General features: G+C 33.2%; 3 protein-coding genes across 4 annotated transcripts; 2 read left to right on the top strand and 1 right to left on the bottom strand.

Moving 5' to 3' along the window:
- The first annotated feature begins 1,542 nt into the window (after positions 1-1,542).
- LOC133690837 (uncharacterized) lies at positions 1,543-2,505 on the top strand. Its single transcript, XM_062111106.1, has one exon. The coding sequence runs from the start codon at positions 1,942-1,944 to the stop codon at positions 2,353-2,355; it is 414 nt and encodes a 137-aa protein (XP_061967090.1). The 5' UTR covers positions 1,543-1,941; the 3' UTR covers positions 2,356-2,505.
- Positions 2,506-5,838: 3,333 nt separating this feature from the next.
- LOC133690784 (uncharacterized) lies at positions 5,839-6,729 on the top strand. Its single transcript, XM_062111047.1, has one exon. It carries the CDS (start codon positions 6,166-6,168, stop codon positions 6,577-6,579), a length of 414 nt encoding a protein of 137 aa, XP_061967031.1. The 5' UTR covers positions 5,839-6,165; the 3' UTR covers positions 6,580-6,729.
- Positions 6,730-10,277: 3,548 nt separating this feature from the next.
- LOC133691075 (eukaryotic translation initiation factor 1A-like) lies at positions 10,278-11,320 on the bottom strand. 2 transcript variants are annotated; one of them, XM_062111406.1, is made up of 2 exons: positions 11,211-11,320; positions 10,278-10,871 (listed from the first exon to the last, which is right to left on the bottom strand). In XM_062111406.1, the coding sequence occupies exon 2, from the start codon at positions 10,858-10,860 to the stop codon at positions 10,423-10,425; it is 438 nt and encodes a 145-aa protein (XP_061967390.1). In that variant the 5' UTR covers positions 10,861-10,871; positions 11,211-11,320; the 3' UTR covers positions 10,278-10,422. The 2 variants fall into 2 exon arrangements, with proteins under 2 accessions (XP_061967390.1, XP_061967391.1); XM_062111407.1 differs by having other exon boundaries at positions 10,278-10,865; positions 11,211-11,298.
- Positions 11,321-15,247: the final 3,927 nt, after the last annotated feature.

A 15,247-nucleotide genomic window follows, 5' to 3' on the forward strand; every position in this document is an offset into this window, starting at 1 on the left:
ATAAAAAAAGGATAAAGGCCAAGCCTATTGGGTTGCCTGGTGACCCGACCCACCTCGGCTGGGTTCGGCCTAGATGGCTTGGCAGGCCCAGCCCAATATATATAATAATAATATATTGATAAATAATAATATTAAAAAAAACAAAAAAAATCCAAAAAAAATTCAAAAGCCCTTTTAAAAAAATTGTGATTTTCTCGCATGTTTTTCTATCAATTTTGCATAATATAGGGTTGTATAATTACAATATATGATACAGATTCGATATTAAAATACCCAGTTCTTTTTGAAACATTTCAAAAAAATTCAAAAATTCAAAAAAATTTAAATTAATTTCTTTTTTCAAAAAGATAAAAAAAATTCCAAAGAAAATTTGAAAAGCCCTTTTTTTTCATGTATATGGCCAGATCCTCAAAGTTTTCCAAGCATGTTTTCATAAAAAGCAAAAAATTATATTTTTCTCATGTTTTAAAATGTAAAATGGATACCATAACTAGTTTATGATTATTTGTTACGGTTTGGTCAAAATATCAAAAATCCTTCACTAATTATTATTTTCATTTTATATTATGGTTTAGATATAGACTTTAATATTTGGGGACGTAAAATTATAAAATAGAGTATACCCTCAAGTATTAAAAATACAAGTTTAAAATAAATGCGATACTAAAATTTAGACTTTAGAAAAGTTAGGATTCAACCTCATAAGGTGTAGATTTCCTCACAAAGGTAAATCAACCTTAAACCTTAGACTATTCCAACGAATAGAAACTTAACTTAGAATAACAATCAAACAAGAATGCAGCTTATTTCAGGTAGGGTGTACTGGGAATAATATGTATTTCTCTTGCATAATCAGTCCTTTATTTAGACTTTCACAGACCATAGATTTTCTAGTAATCATAATATTAAGTGGCGACTCCTAAATTTAATTGTGATTTTATAATTAAACCCAAAACGTTTTTTTTCCCTGACAATACCTTTCAAGAGACACTTAAAACAAGTCGTTTTACGTGACATAATCCATTAAACATGAAATGGTAATAAATAAGTAAAGAATATTGCAAGCATCAAGTTCTAAAAGTCCATCTCTGAAAAAAAAAACAAGAAAAAATTCAGTTCGAACCTTAATTAAGTTTTTTTAAATCTCTAAGAAGTTCTTAAAGTCCATCTCTGAAAAAAAAAAATCAGTTCGAACCTTAATTAAGTTTGTTTAAATCTCTAAGACAACTATATGCCCATTATTTAATGTTTGACCAACGACACATGTAGAATAGGTGAAATCAAACATATAGTACGATATTTAATTATTGTGGGAAAAAATAAATAAAAAGAGAACATGGTCTGTCTCGGAAGGAGAAGGGAAATTGACCGCTGTCGGTGTTTTTGACGGGGGGTTTTCAAATTTAGCAACACATTTTGCGACCATCGAGTAAGTCAACTTTCATTTAATTTTCGACTTTATAAACACGGCTAGCCCACCGAATTTTATTAAGGGAAAAGCCCGTTCCCAAGTTGCCATTGCCATTAGACTATGACTGATGGCTCGCCTGTTTAAGATAGTTCTAATAATAAAATTTTAGTGGCTGACCGACCGATCCTCGAAGCAGCAGATTCTGCAAAGCGTCCAAAAACCATGCAGCAAAGGGTAATTAGAAGCATGTCAGAAAAGCAAAAACCATATGGAAACTGGGTGCTAACTCTATTTCTGACTGCTCGTCAACTGTCTGTGTGCTCCGTATTTACGTATAAATAAGCACCAGACCAGCTTCTTATTCATCAACATCAAATCAGTTATCTCGAAAGCTTCTCTTTATTTCACAGAGCAGAGAACCAACTCCTGATTCATCAATATTAAATTAGTTCTCTCTAAAGCTTCCCTTTAATTTACGGTTTTAAACCTTCTCTAGTTCTAGTTTGTGAGTAAATAAAGAGAGACCAAAAATGAGTGTGGAGATTTTGGATGGTGCCACCATTGTGAACTTTCTGGAGGACGAGGAAGCATTCAGCGCGCAAATATGTGACCGCTTCGCCCTCCTTGATTCAGACCATGATGGCCGGCTTTCCTACGGGGAAATGTTGAAGGAGCTGCAGTGTTTGAGGTTATTGGAAACCCACTTCGGCGTGGATGTGGAAACAGACCCCGATGAGCTTGCTCTCGTCTATGGTTCTCTTTTTGTCCAATTTGATCATGACTTGAATGGGACAGTGGACTTAGAAGAGTTCAAGTCAGAGACGAAGCAAATGATGCTAGCCATGGCCAATGGTATGGGTTTCTTGCCTGTTCAGATGGTCCTGGAAGAAGACAGTTTCCTGAAGAAGGCTGTGGAGTGGGAATCTGCTAAACTCGTTGCCTGATTAATTCCACATCCAGTACCCTATACTATACTTGACTCATTAATTGTCTTCGTTATTTCTTTCTTCTCCGAATGCATTCCAAGTTTAGCTGAATGTAGCAAAGAAAATAAATGAAATGCTCTGTTATTGGTGCAATTTGGTATCTTAAAACTTGGTTCTCTCCTAATGCAATTTGGTCATGACCATCCAGCCATAGTTAATATAACAAAATGCTGACAGAAACACGAGTATCTTTCCTCTTTCAAGAGGGCTTCACCAACTAATAGGTACATGGGCACAAGGATTGAGCTGGATGCATCTCAGTCATCGTTCAAAATTTAGCTTCAAGGGAATGGAATTGGTAGAACAGAGTTGCATCAGAATGGGAAAAGAACTTTCGTGTGTCAGGTCCAAGGGAACAGATAAAAATTAAAGAAATAAATGTCCTAATATAAAGTATAGTTAAATAAAAATTTCTAGTCGAATCTGCTGTGCGTCTAAACACCTAATTCCATCATGATTTGTTTAGCATGCGTATGAAACAAACTTCCCGCATTGAAAAGAGGGAAGCACTTAATATCCTATATATGCAGGAACGCAACTTGAACAAAGAACCTGGATGGTTAAAAACATCACACTTGCAGGCTTGTAGGTCCTGATATTTTCAGCCTCGTGTGAAGATGGACAATGATGGTTGAAAAATCTTTGAATGTTTTATCTGAGCAGATCACTTATTACGATAAGATTATTTTTTAAAAATCTTTACCTTTTTCATCTGAGCAAGTTGTCCATTACAATAAGATCACTCGAAAAAAATCTTTATATTTCTCTACTTGGATAAGTCACCCATTATAATGAGACTACTTTGAAAAAAACTTTTGAGTTTTTCATTTGGATGGGTCACCCATAACAAATTAAACATTTCAGAATTTTTGAATTCTACCAATAGACAGGTTGTTTGGTACTACCATATCACTTCAATAGTCTTTCATAAAGATAATCTTTTTCTTTAGAAACTCTATCTCCTTTTCTTTCAAGTACACTTTCTAACCCTTGTTATTCAAATAGTGTGCCTTTTATCCCCATCTATTTTTTCTTTGAGTACGCTTTTAAGCCCTCATTACACACATTTTTCAAAAGGATTGACCGTTTCTTAATATGGTAAGTCTATAATCTCATTCTTTTTCTTGTTCTTTACAAAGCTTATTGTCTAAAGTCTTTCACGTGACTTTCATTATAAACATTGTAAAGAGAGACAACTGTCATAACTCATTTTAGGGTTATTCTCTAAATTCACTTTTTTTCTTTCCAAAATAAAAGTCAAAAAAGAAAATAAAGAAAGCAAGAAAACTAGTGACTTGGAAAAGTAGGCTGAAGAGGATTTCAAACATATAGGAAGATTAAGTTGTGACTTTGAAAGCCTAATTGTATCCTATTTTACCCAAAACTGGAGAGACAATGCAAATTAAAAGTGAAATTAAATGGTTATTGGATGAATCTACTTAAAAATTAAGCCCGAGGATATAATTAGAATTTTAACAGGCCAATTTGATTTAATCATGGGCCAAATTGAGAATTTAATTATGTTGAAGAATTAATTTGGATCCAATTAAAAGATTTAATTAGGTGCAAGAACTTAATTATACTTTAAATAAGTTAAATTAGTTTTATTAAGGGCTTAATTGATGAAAATCTAAGTTTAGGAGCCCAATTTGGGCTTAATTGATGAAAATCTAAGTTTAGGAGCCCAATTTGATTTTCATAAGGTTAATTAATTCAAATTATGGGTAAAATCACAAGAAAATCAAGTTTTTGGGGTCAATTAAAGGTTAAATTGAAGAGATTCGCAACTAAGGACCATTTTGCAAAAAACATTGAACTATGGGGTAATTGATGAAAATCAGGAGTGAAATTGAAGAAAATTTAAAGTTTGATGGTCAATTAATGGTAAAATTGCATAAATCCAAGACCAAGGACCAAATTGAAAAAGGTGTTGAAATTCGGGGCTGATATTGAAATTCGACAAGGGCAAAATTGTATTAAATTAAAAGTTTGGAGTCAATTAGGGGTCGAATTGAAAGAAATCAAAAGATGAATGACCAAATTGAACTTTGGAAAAAAACCTTAATTTAAGGTCCAAAACGGAGTTGTTTTTTAACATTAAAAAAAAGACAACCAAACGACACGTCGTCTAGTTAATGTCCATTGTCTTCTTCTTTTAACCTGAAAAAGTTGTTTGGATAGCTATTTTTCAGGAGCATTTAATACTTCATCTCTCAACCAAACCGGACAAACCATACACTACTATGATGAACTGACATTATACTTTACCCTAGAGTGGATCTCATTGGTTAATTGTTCCTATAGCCGCCATAGTGTCGTCTCAAATTGGTCAACCTGACCAACCTTTAGCAACCAACTTTTTCAGGTCATGATAACAACTTTAAACCAACGATTAAGATCTTTCTGTGTTGAATCAAGGGCCAAGATTGACACCAATAAAGACAAGATGTCCATCTTCCATCTCCTATAAATAGAGATGCATTCCATGCCCCGAGCATCAAGAAATCAAAGCCCAAATTTGGTGAAAATCAGTTTTTCTTACCAGATCTTTTCTTCTTCTCCACCAACCATCTTCTTCCTTTTCTTTCGCAACATCTTCACTTTATAATATTAAAATATTAAAAAAATCCAAAAATAAATTTGAAAGCCTTTCCAAAATATTTGTGATTTTCTCGTATGTTTTTCTATCAATTTTGTATAATATCGAACTGTATAATTACACTATATATACATATCTAATATTAAAATATCCAGTTTTTTCTGAAACATTTCAAAAGAAAATTCAAAAATTCAAAAAAAACTCAAAAATTTTTAAATTAATTTCCTCTTTCAAAAAAACAAAAAAATATTTTGTTTTCATGTATATAACCAAATCCTCAAAGTTTTCCGAAGCATGTTTTCATAAAAAAACAAAATATTGTATTTTTCTTATGTTTTAAAATGTAAAATGAATATCATAACTAATTTATGATTATCCGTTAGGGTTTGGTTAAAATATCAAAAACTCTTCACCAATTATTTTTATTATTTTATATTATGATTTAAATATAGACTTAAATATTTAAGGATGTGAAATTATACAATAAAGATTTCTCAGATATTAAAAATAAAAATTTAATATAAATACGAACTAAAATTTAGAATATAAATAAAAAAAGAACATGGTCTGTTTCGGAAGGAGAAGGGAAATTGACCGTTGTCGCTGCTTTTGACAGGGGGTTTGAAATTAGCAACACCATTTGGGGACCTTCGAGTAACTCAACTTTCATTTAATTTTCGACTTTATAGACACGGCTAGCCCACCGAATTTTATTAGGGGAAAAGCCCGTTCGTAAGTTGCCGTTGCCGTTGCCGTTGCCGTTGCCATTAGATTATGACTGATGGCTCACCTGTTTAAGATAGTTTTAATAATAAAATTTTAGTGGCTAACCGACCGATCCTCGAAGCAGCAGATTCTGGAAAGCGTCAAAAAACCATGCAGCAAAGGGTAATTAGAAGCATCTCAGAAAAGCAAAAACCAAATGGAAACTGGGTGCTAACTATATTTCTGACTGCTCGTCAACTGTCTGTGTGCCCCTCATTTACGTATAAATAAGCACAAGACCAACTTCTTATTCATCAACATCAAATCAGTTTTCTCGAAAGCTTCTCTTTATTTCACAGAGCACAGAACCAACTCCTGATTCATCAATATCATATTAGTTCTCTCTAAAGCTTCCCTTTAATTTCTCTTGTTCTAGTTTGTTAGTAAATTGCGAGAGACCAAAAATGAGTGTGGAGATTTTGGATGGTGCCACCATTGTCAACTTTCTGGAGGACGAGGAAGCATTCAGCGCGCAAATATGTGACCGCTTCGCCCTCCTTGATTCAGACCATGATGGCCGGCTTTCCTACGGGGAAATGTTGAAGGAGCTGCAGTGTTTGAGGTTATTGGAAACCCACTTCGGCGTGGATGTGGAAACAGACCCGGATGAGCTTGCTCTCGTCTATGGTTCTCTTTTTGTCCAATTTGATCATGACTTGAATGGGACAGTGGACTTAGAAGAGTTCAAGTCAGAGACGAAGCAAATGATGCTAGCCATGGCCAATGGTATGGGTTTCTTGCCTGTTCAGATGGTCCTGGAAGAAGACAGTTTCCTGAAGAAGGCTGTGGAGTGGGAATCTGCTAAACTCGTTGCCTGATTAATTCCACATCCATTACCCTATACTATACTTGACTCATTAATTGTCTTCGTTATTTCTTTCTTCTCCGAATGCATTCCAAGTTTAGCTGAATGTAACAAAGAAAATAAATGAAATGCTCTGTTATTGGTGCAATTTGGTAGCTTAAAACTTGGTTCTCTCCTAATGCAATTTGGTCATGACCATCCAGCCATAGTTAATATAACAAAAGGCTGACAGAAACACGAGTATCTTTCCTCTTTCAAGAGGGCTTCATCAACTAATAGATACATGGGCACAAGGATTGAGCTGGATGCTTCTCAGTCATCGTTCAAAATTTAGCTTCAAGGGAATGGAAGAACAGAGTTGCATCAGAATGGTAAAAGAATTTGCGTATCAGGTCCAGGGGAATAGATGAAAATTAAAGAAAGAACTGTCCTCATATAAAGTCTAGTTAAATAAAAACTTCGAGTCGAATCTGCGGTGCGATTTAACAAGATTTTGCGCTCTAAACACCTGATTCCATCATGATTTGTGTAGCATGCGTATGAAACAAACTTCCCGCATTGGATCACAAAAACAATGACTTCTCAGGAGATGGAATGAAGGAGAGAATGCTTTCGCCAAACAGCTCAAACAAGGATACCAGAAGATGCCCAGTATTCAAGTCATCGTTCCAAAGCTGTTTGAGATGCCCACTATCACCCTTGCATTTTCAATTTCTACAGCCGGAGCCGGAGATGGTGTAGATGGTCCCCTTTTTGAATCACCTGAAGGGGCCGGAGCTATTGGTTCCCGTAGCATGTGCAAGGATGAGGATTCTGTTGGCACTACATTGGCTGGACCATCAGTTATCGATGATCTAAATCTCATTTCCACACCATAGATACTTTGACATGGACAAATCACAAACTTTAGCATTCAGATGGTATAATTGAAGATATGTGCATATATGCATTGACCTACTCCACAATGAAGTTATGTGGTCTTGTAGCCAGTCTCCAAGGAATATAAGCATCATTTCTTTATTAAGTAGACAATGACTCACCAGCAAGGCTCCATAAACTTGCCAAGCTTCATGCGTCTTCATCCCATTCTTTTGCTTCTCAAGAAGTTGGAGATATGGTTTCAGATTTGGGAGTACAAGAAGGCGAACCTGGAAAACGAGTAGAAATAGAATGCAGGAATAAGAATATAAATGACTATAATTTCCAAAGAATTTCTTGATGCCATCCCAATAAACCTTCTTGCTTGATTTAGCAGTACAGCACCTCAACTTCTATTTAGTTGGGAGTGCAAAGAAGAAACAAGAGAAAAAGCATGTCCTTTTCGATTTAAACGTCTTGTTTCCTAAGAACTACAAATACAAAAAGGCACTAAATAACAGTACCGATAAGCTTCATGAGATAGATGAAGGATCCCCTTCCAATAATAGTAGTAAATTAGCTTCTTTCCTGGCACCCGTTTGGATTGTGGCACAAACAGAGGGTGGCCAAAATTTAAATTGGTGTCTATCCCACCAAAAGATTAGCTCTGATGGAAGGCAAAACTGAGGAGGAAGGACTTCCTAAAACAATGAATAAATAATTGTCTCCGTTGACTATATAAATATTCAAATTTTAACCCACAACATAAAAACAAATTTCATATCAAAAGCTAAAACTAACTGAGAATAATTGATATCAGAAACAGATATCATCGAGGAAAAATGACTGCTGCTTGTACTATATTTTGTGATATTACTGGCCTCAAATGTTGCAGGGAATTTACCAAGTAGACCGTGCATAAGTAAAATATATCCTTATTTGAATTTTCTTTCCTCGTTTCTTATTAGTAGAAAAATAAGTTGAGGAGAAATCCTACCTATATGGCTTATTGATAATGAAACTCTCGCATCATAGGATCTGACAAAAACAATATCTTCTGTCATAAACCACATATTACATTATCATCTTTTATGTTGATTTTTGACCCATATAATATTCTTCTTAATTGCTTGAATTCTCACTTATCCCAACATTTATTTACGCTTAATAACATAATTTCAATGTAAATGAAACAATTCAAGCAAGAATTCTTCAAATCTCTTATTTTATCTATGAAACAATTATGTTTAACTGCTCAACATACTCAATTTACATCAATTGATTAAAAAACAACAACGGTTATTACCTTATAATATGAAGGATTCAAGAAGAAAAATGAGAAGGAATGCATGGTTTCTTCTCTCCTTTCCGTTTCCCTTCATTTTCCTCCAATTTTTTCCTAACCATTAAACTCTCTAAATTAGTGTAAATAACCTTTCTAGATCTTCCAAGACTCCCTATCAATCTTTTATTCAAGAGAGTTTATATGGTTTATGGAAATCTTTTCATAAACCATTAAATTTCGCTCTCCTTTTCTTTCCTCTAGTGGCCGGCTGCACTTGGCTTCCTTGAGAAGCCAAGTGGCCTTTTTGGTTAGAGCTAGCTAGAAAGGCAGATGGCAACCCGAGTTCCGGAATGCTCAGTGGAAAGCTATACTGGCAAACAACTTGAGCCAGTAAACAGCAATCACAGACTTGCATTTCGGAAGAGATTTTCTGATTCAGCAGTAGACGAGAAAGAGAGCTGCAGGTCTAATGAGGTATCTGTCCAATTTGATAACTTATCAATTGCATATCAAATGACATGGATGGCTTCAAGCGCACGAAGAGTAGGCTTAAGGCCACCATATCCATATCAAGGCGGAAAACAGCACTATCAGTGTTTGAAAGAGCAATCATTCATCACCATTGAACAGGTGATCGTGCTTATACTTTTTCCCAATCATTCATCACTGTTAAACAGGTAATCAAGATAGGGTGTTCGAAGGAGATTGAACAATACAAGGAGAAGAAACCGAAACCACCATCAAGTGAAATGCAATGCTTCATCTTAAGCAATGTATCTCGTAAGTTGCGTCGTAATCTTCAACAAATTTCTAATGTGTAGAGGAACATCGTGTCCTGCCACTTGCAGTCCATTTCAGAAGGATTTATGGCTTCAAATCATTTAGTTGCCTGCAAATGTAATGACATAATATCGTTCGATCGAGATGAAAGATCAAGCAACATTCCGAACACTTGCTAAATATGGAATAACTCGGAAAAGAGATACTCATTCTATACCACTTAAACCGAAGTCAAATAGGGGCTTGGATTGAAGGAGACGATGACTGAAACATTGTGCTGGATTGACATCAGCGACACGAGGGCATCATAAATTTGCCTGTGGCAAAGCAATACGATAACCTAATATTTTGGAAAGCAATAACTTTATGCTGGAAGCTCATGTCATGAAATTCGTATCGTTTCCAAAAAATGCTTTCCTTTCTAGTTCCCTTATAGATGCATAACATAGCAGAAGCACAAGCTGACAACAAACCAAGGCAATGAATGGCGGTTTAAAATATTTTTTATATTAAAATAATAATTTTTTTATTTTTAAAAAATTATTTTTAATATATAATCTGAAAATATATATAAAAAATTAATTAATTAATTAATTAAATTAATTTTTAGAAAGTACAATCTCAACGCCTTTCCAAAGACTACCAGGGCAGCATACCTCTCCATTCAAAAGCCATTTAAAACATCCAACACCATGGAAACCTTGACCAAACACAGAATCAGCACTGGCTATCCAGACCAGCATCATCAACAACAAAAGCAGCAGAATATGGGAGGAGGACACATGAGAGATACAAATAGCCATTACATATAAAATATAACAAGTTAACATCTCAGATTCAGGTTTATAATGCACATACCTTGTTCTAGCATTCATTATCATCACTCAGCTGTCACTCATTTTAGCACTAAATATAAAAAAGCAAAAAAAAAAACTAGATCTTGTCGATATCTTCATCCTCAAACTCAATGTAATCATCACCAGCACCATCATCTTCCTCATCAAGACCCCCAGCAATACCTTCATTGAGACGCGTATTCTCAGGAAGCTCACCATACGCCTTCAGCAGCCTAGCTTCATCAGGCATATACTTCAATATAACGTCAGCCTTGTCATCCTGATAGTCACGGAGACCAACGAGAATTATATCACCAGCAGCAATCCAGACCTTCTTGTGCATCTTTCCTCGAATATGGCAAAGACGCTTGGTCCCATCAATACACGTGGCTTCGCAACGACCATTCCCGAGCATGCGAAGCACTTGGGCATACTCCTGCCCATCTTCCTTGAAAATAAGCTCACGCTTCTCGTCATCGGCTTCGTTCTTTCCTCTCTTCCTATTCTTTCCTCCCTTTCCCTTGTTCTTCGGCATGGTTGCTGTTTCTATTTCCCACACACCAATAACAAATACCCGATCAGTCATCTAATAATTTCCAATTTTTCTATTACTTTTTTTCCTAAATTAATTCGAACACAGTAACATAGGACCAAGGAAAAATAACATAGGAACATAGTAATTAGAAAAAAATATATTAAAAAAAGCAGGGAGAAATCAGATCGGAGAAAATAAGAAAAAAATAAAAATCTGAAAATAAAGAACAAAAATCCAAATTCAAGAACGTGAATTGGGGGGGGGGAACAGCGGAAAAATCGCTTGTGTAACTTGAATAAGATCAGAAAATTTAAATAAAAAAAAAAAGGAAAGAAGAAAAGAGAAGTAACCTGCGCGGTGGTGCTAAGGTGGACGAGCGAAGAAGCTTGGAAGAGAGAGAAAAGAGAACAATCAGTCGATTGATTCTCTCTTTGTTTATTATGTACCAATTTGATGTCGGTTCGATTAAACTTGGGGGCGGTTTATGATCGGAGGCCCAACTTGAGCCATGTTGTCGGGCCCATTTAATTGTCCCGAGCTCAATGTAAATTCGGTTTGGTTATTAGAAGCCCAATTGTGTTGTGTTGGACTTTTATCATAACACTTGTTAAAAGAAAGTCATTTAAAATTCGTTTTTAACTAAAATCATTTTTGGCAAGAAAATGAATAAACAAAGCCCAATTCATTAATAGGAATGTAATCTATTAAGTAAGTCAGGTTGCAACTAGAACTAGAATATGGTGATAGCATACCACTCTAACTGTCACAAATACCAAGACAAAACACTCATATTATGCTTATTAAATCATGAAAATCTCTTCTTTTTTCAATCTGTATAAGTAAATCCATTATAAATATTGAAAATTCGACAATCTCCTCTATATGCAAAGTAATTTCTAAAGGACAGAAATTGATATTAAATCTCCTATCTCTCCGATGTATTATCGAATTAACATCATACTCTAGTAGGAGTTTTCATGTTTCATACTATCTTATAACAGTCACATATCTCCTACATTCAAGTACGATCATTCTCTGAGGGATGTACTTAATTTTCTTGGTACAATAAAAGCATCCTCCATTGATTTGTTCTCTCTGCCTCTTAAAATTGTTTTTAAACATAAGTGTCGACATGGGTTCACTCCCTTTTAGCTTATAGAAATTTTTCTAAATATAAGTGTCGACATAGGTCACTTTTTTTAGGATCCTCTCAGCCTTTTAAAATATTTTTTAAGTATAAGCTCATCCTTTATGGGTTTTAACTAACCACTTTAAAATTTGAAGAGGTTTCATGTTTTTGAAACCTAAAAGATGTGGCAAATTAATGTTTTCAAATTGTTAGATTTCAAAATATATTTGCTATGAAACTTGATCTAAATATTGTTGCATTAATTTTCTGCCTTTATTGATGTTTTCTTATGTTTATTGAAGTGTACATGAGTATGCTTGAGTCAAGCTACTATATTTAGGTCTTATTGTTAAGTTTGTATGTTTTTTATGAGTTAAAGTGTGGTGCTGCATTTTCTGGGTTTAAAGGATGGTTTTTTAGTTTTAACTTTGAATGTTCTTGAATACAGGGTCTTCTCATTTGTTAATGTGTTAGCCTCCTTGTTGAGCTTCTATCAAAATCATAGCACACACATTACCATTTTACACATTTATTTGGTTTTTTTAAAGTTTATCTTAGATCAATCTATCCTTAAAACTTTTGAATGCTGGGTTTAGGGTTTTGTTGCTATTAGGGTCGGCTTGTTCATATCAAAGTTCATTTTAGTTTTTTGATGTATGATTATGTTTTAGTGTTGCATGTTGCATGTTGCATCCTTTTGTGTTGATGATTTAATGAAATCTGAAGTTTACATTTTTTGTTTTTTTCTTCGTGTTCTTCATTGAGATTCAAGGATTTTTCTTCTTTTGATCTTTACTCTCTCTTTTTTTAATTTTGGGTTCTGTTTTTAGGTTTAGAATTTAGACTCAGAGGCCTAGCCCATGCAGCTAGGCTGAGTCCATCAGCTTAAGGTCATGTTTGGCTGGATGAAATTTTGGCAAAAAAAAAAACTTTGTCCTTAAGACGTGTTTGTCAAACACAGCCTTGAGGTATTTTTTAAACCTTACTTTTATTGATAAGGGCGTGTTGCCATGTTGATTTTCCCAAAATATTTATTTTTTATTTTTTATGTTTTTGCCAAACAAACCCCAAATATTATTTTTAAAATTTAAGGACCATTTTAAAATTATTTTTAGATACCTTGCTTGTTTTTCAAATACAAATATTTGGATTGTAGACTTATACTATAAAATATTGACCTGATATTAAATATACCTGCTTTCCTTTAAAAGTTTTCAGAAAATTACAAAAAAAGAAAAATTATCTTATTCAAAGAAAATTAAAAAAAATATACAAGGCATGATTTAGCATTTTTTAAAATTCAAAAAATACTTTTGTTGATATTGTTTCATGAATTTTTTTATTTAATAACCAATTTATTAAATCCATGAAAACTTGGCCTACATTTCAAAAACACCAAAAAATTTATTTTTTTTCTTTTAATATACAAGATTATAAATTTATATGTAAAACGTATTCCTGATATTGAATAAAAAGATTCTTTCTTTTATTTATTTATTTTTTTGACATTAGTACGGTTAAGTTTTAATCAGATAAGATAAAAATCTCCTTACTAAAGATGACTTTTTAAAAATGTTAGATAGACCAATGGTTAGAAAATACAACAATACTTTACTTTAAATCAAACAAACAAACAATGTAGTTTATCTTAGGTAAGGTGTGATATAAGTGATACGTCATCCCTATATACAATCAATCTCCTCTATCCTGACACTAAGATTAATTAAGATTTTCTAGTGATACTAAATGGTGACTCTAACCTTTTTTTATTGATAAGAAATAAAAATTACTTGTTCTTTCCACTTATTATCAAGAATAACCCGAGAGATTATTTTTACTAGTTTTTGTTTTCAATATCCTAACAGCTGCTCTTTTTCCACGTTTTATGCATCTTCTTTTTTTTTTTTTACTCCAGTCCATCCAAACTGTTACAATTCTATAAGCTATTAGCATTTTATGTAGATGATAACATGTTAATGAGTATTTATTTGTCAAATTTGGTGAGTGACTATGGAAATGCATGTCGGGTATTTGGTAGAGATTGTGGCAGCATATGATGGATTGCACCTAGCAATGTTGTTAGGTGGAAATTTTGGTGGAGATTAGAGAACAATATGGTGTCTTAAGCTCTCAAAAATTGGTCCCAATCTCGAATTTTTACAGCTTGTTTAAGAAGAATATTGTATTCTTCTGCTTCTGAAAAATTGGCTTGAATCCAGACTTTTTGCAGCTTGTTTGAGAAGAAAATGATGTTGTTATGCTTTTGTAATTTCTGGGTGTGTTTTGAGAATAAAATGGTGCTCTTCTTAAATAAGTGTTAGTTGTGGCATTGTTGTACTTACCGGAAGTGAGAGTAACGGCTATTTTTTTTTAAAAAAAAAAAACCCTAATGGTAATTGAATGGGATTTTTGTTATTTATTGGGTTCAGTGGTACTTTAGACATTAAATAAAAAGTAATGGTAAGTCTGTAAATAAATAGATTATTTTTTAAAAAAAAAAATTTAGTCAAAAGATGTAAAGTGTTATGCACGGATCCAAATATAAGTTAAAAAATATGATTTTTTTTTAAAAAATTCAATAAACAAGTATCATTAGGTCAAAACCATAGGATGATGGGGTAATTTTTTCATTATTTTTATTTGCTTCTTTCTTCGACATCCTGTGCACAATTTCCACCTCATAAGAGCAGAAAATCCTTTCACGAGAACTAGAAAAGTCCCGGTGATAAAAGACACCATTTTCACTTGGCTATATTTCACATTCTAATGCATGAAAATACTACACAATCAAGCATTCAAATTCCAAGACTCTCAAAATTACAACTTAAACCCTGTTTATTTTTTGTATTTTAAAAGCATTTTGAAAAAAATTTGAATTTTTTTTTTACTTCAAATTAATAATTTTTAGTGTTTTTATATCATTTTGATGTACTAATTTTAAAAATAATTTTTCAAAAATAAAAAATTATTATTATGATATATTTATAAGTGAAAAACACTTCGAAAAATAGTCATAATTATACTTTCAAACAGGCACTTAATTATAAGAATAACTCGGAAAGAAGGTTTTAGATATGGCTGAATATCATAAAACCAATAAAGCTTAATATATTTAAAAATAGATGCATGCAAGCATATAAAAACTAAAGGTTTTGAATAGTTACATGAGTATATATTATGTCACAAATGAATATGATTGAACAAATATTTTTATAAATAAATGAAATAAAAAAAATTCAAAAAAAAAATTCTAGTTGC

This window comes from Populus nigra, chromosome 4 (genome assembly GCF_951802175.1).
Source record: "Populus nigra chromosome 4, ddPopNigr1.1, whole genome shotgun sequence".
Lineage (NCBI taxonomy): Eukaryota > Viridiplantae > Streptophyta > Magnoliopsida > Malpighiales > Salicaceae > Populus > Populus nigra.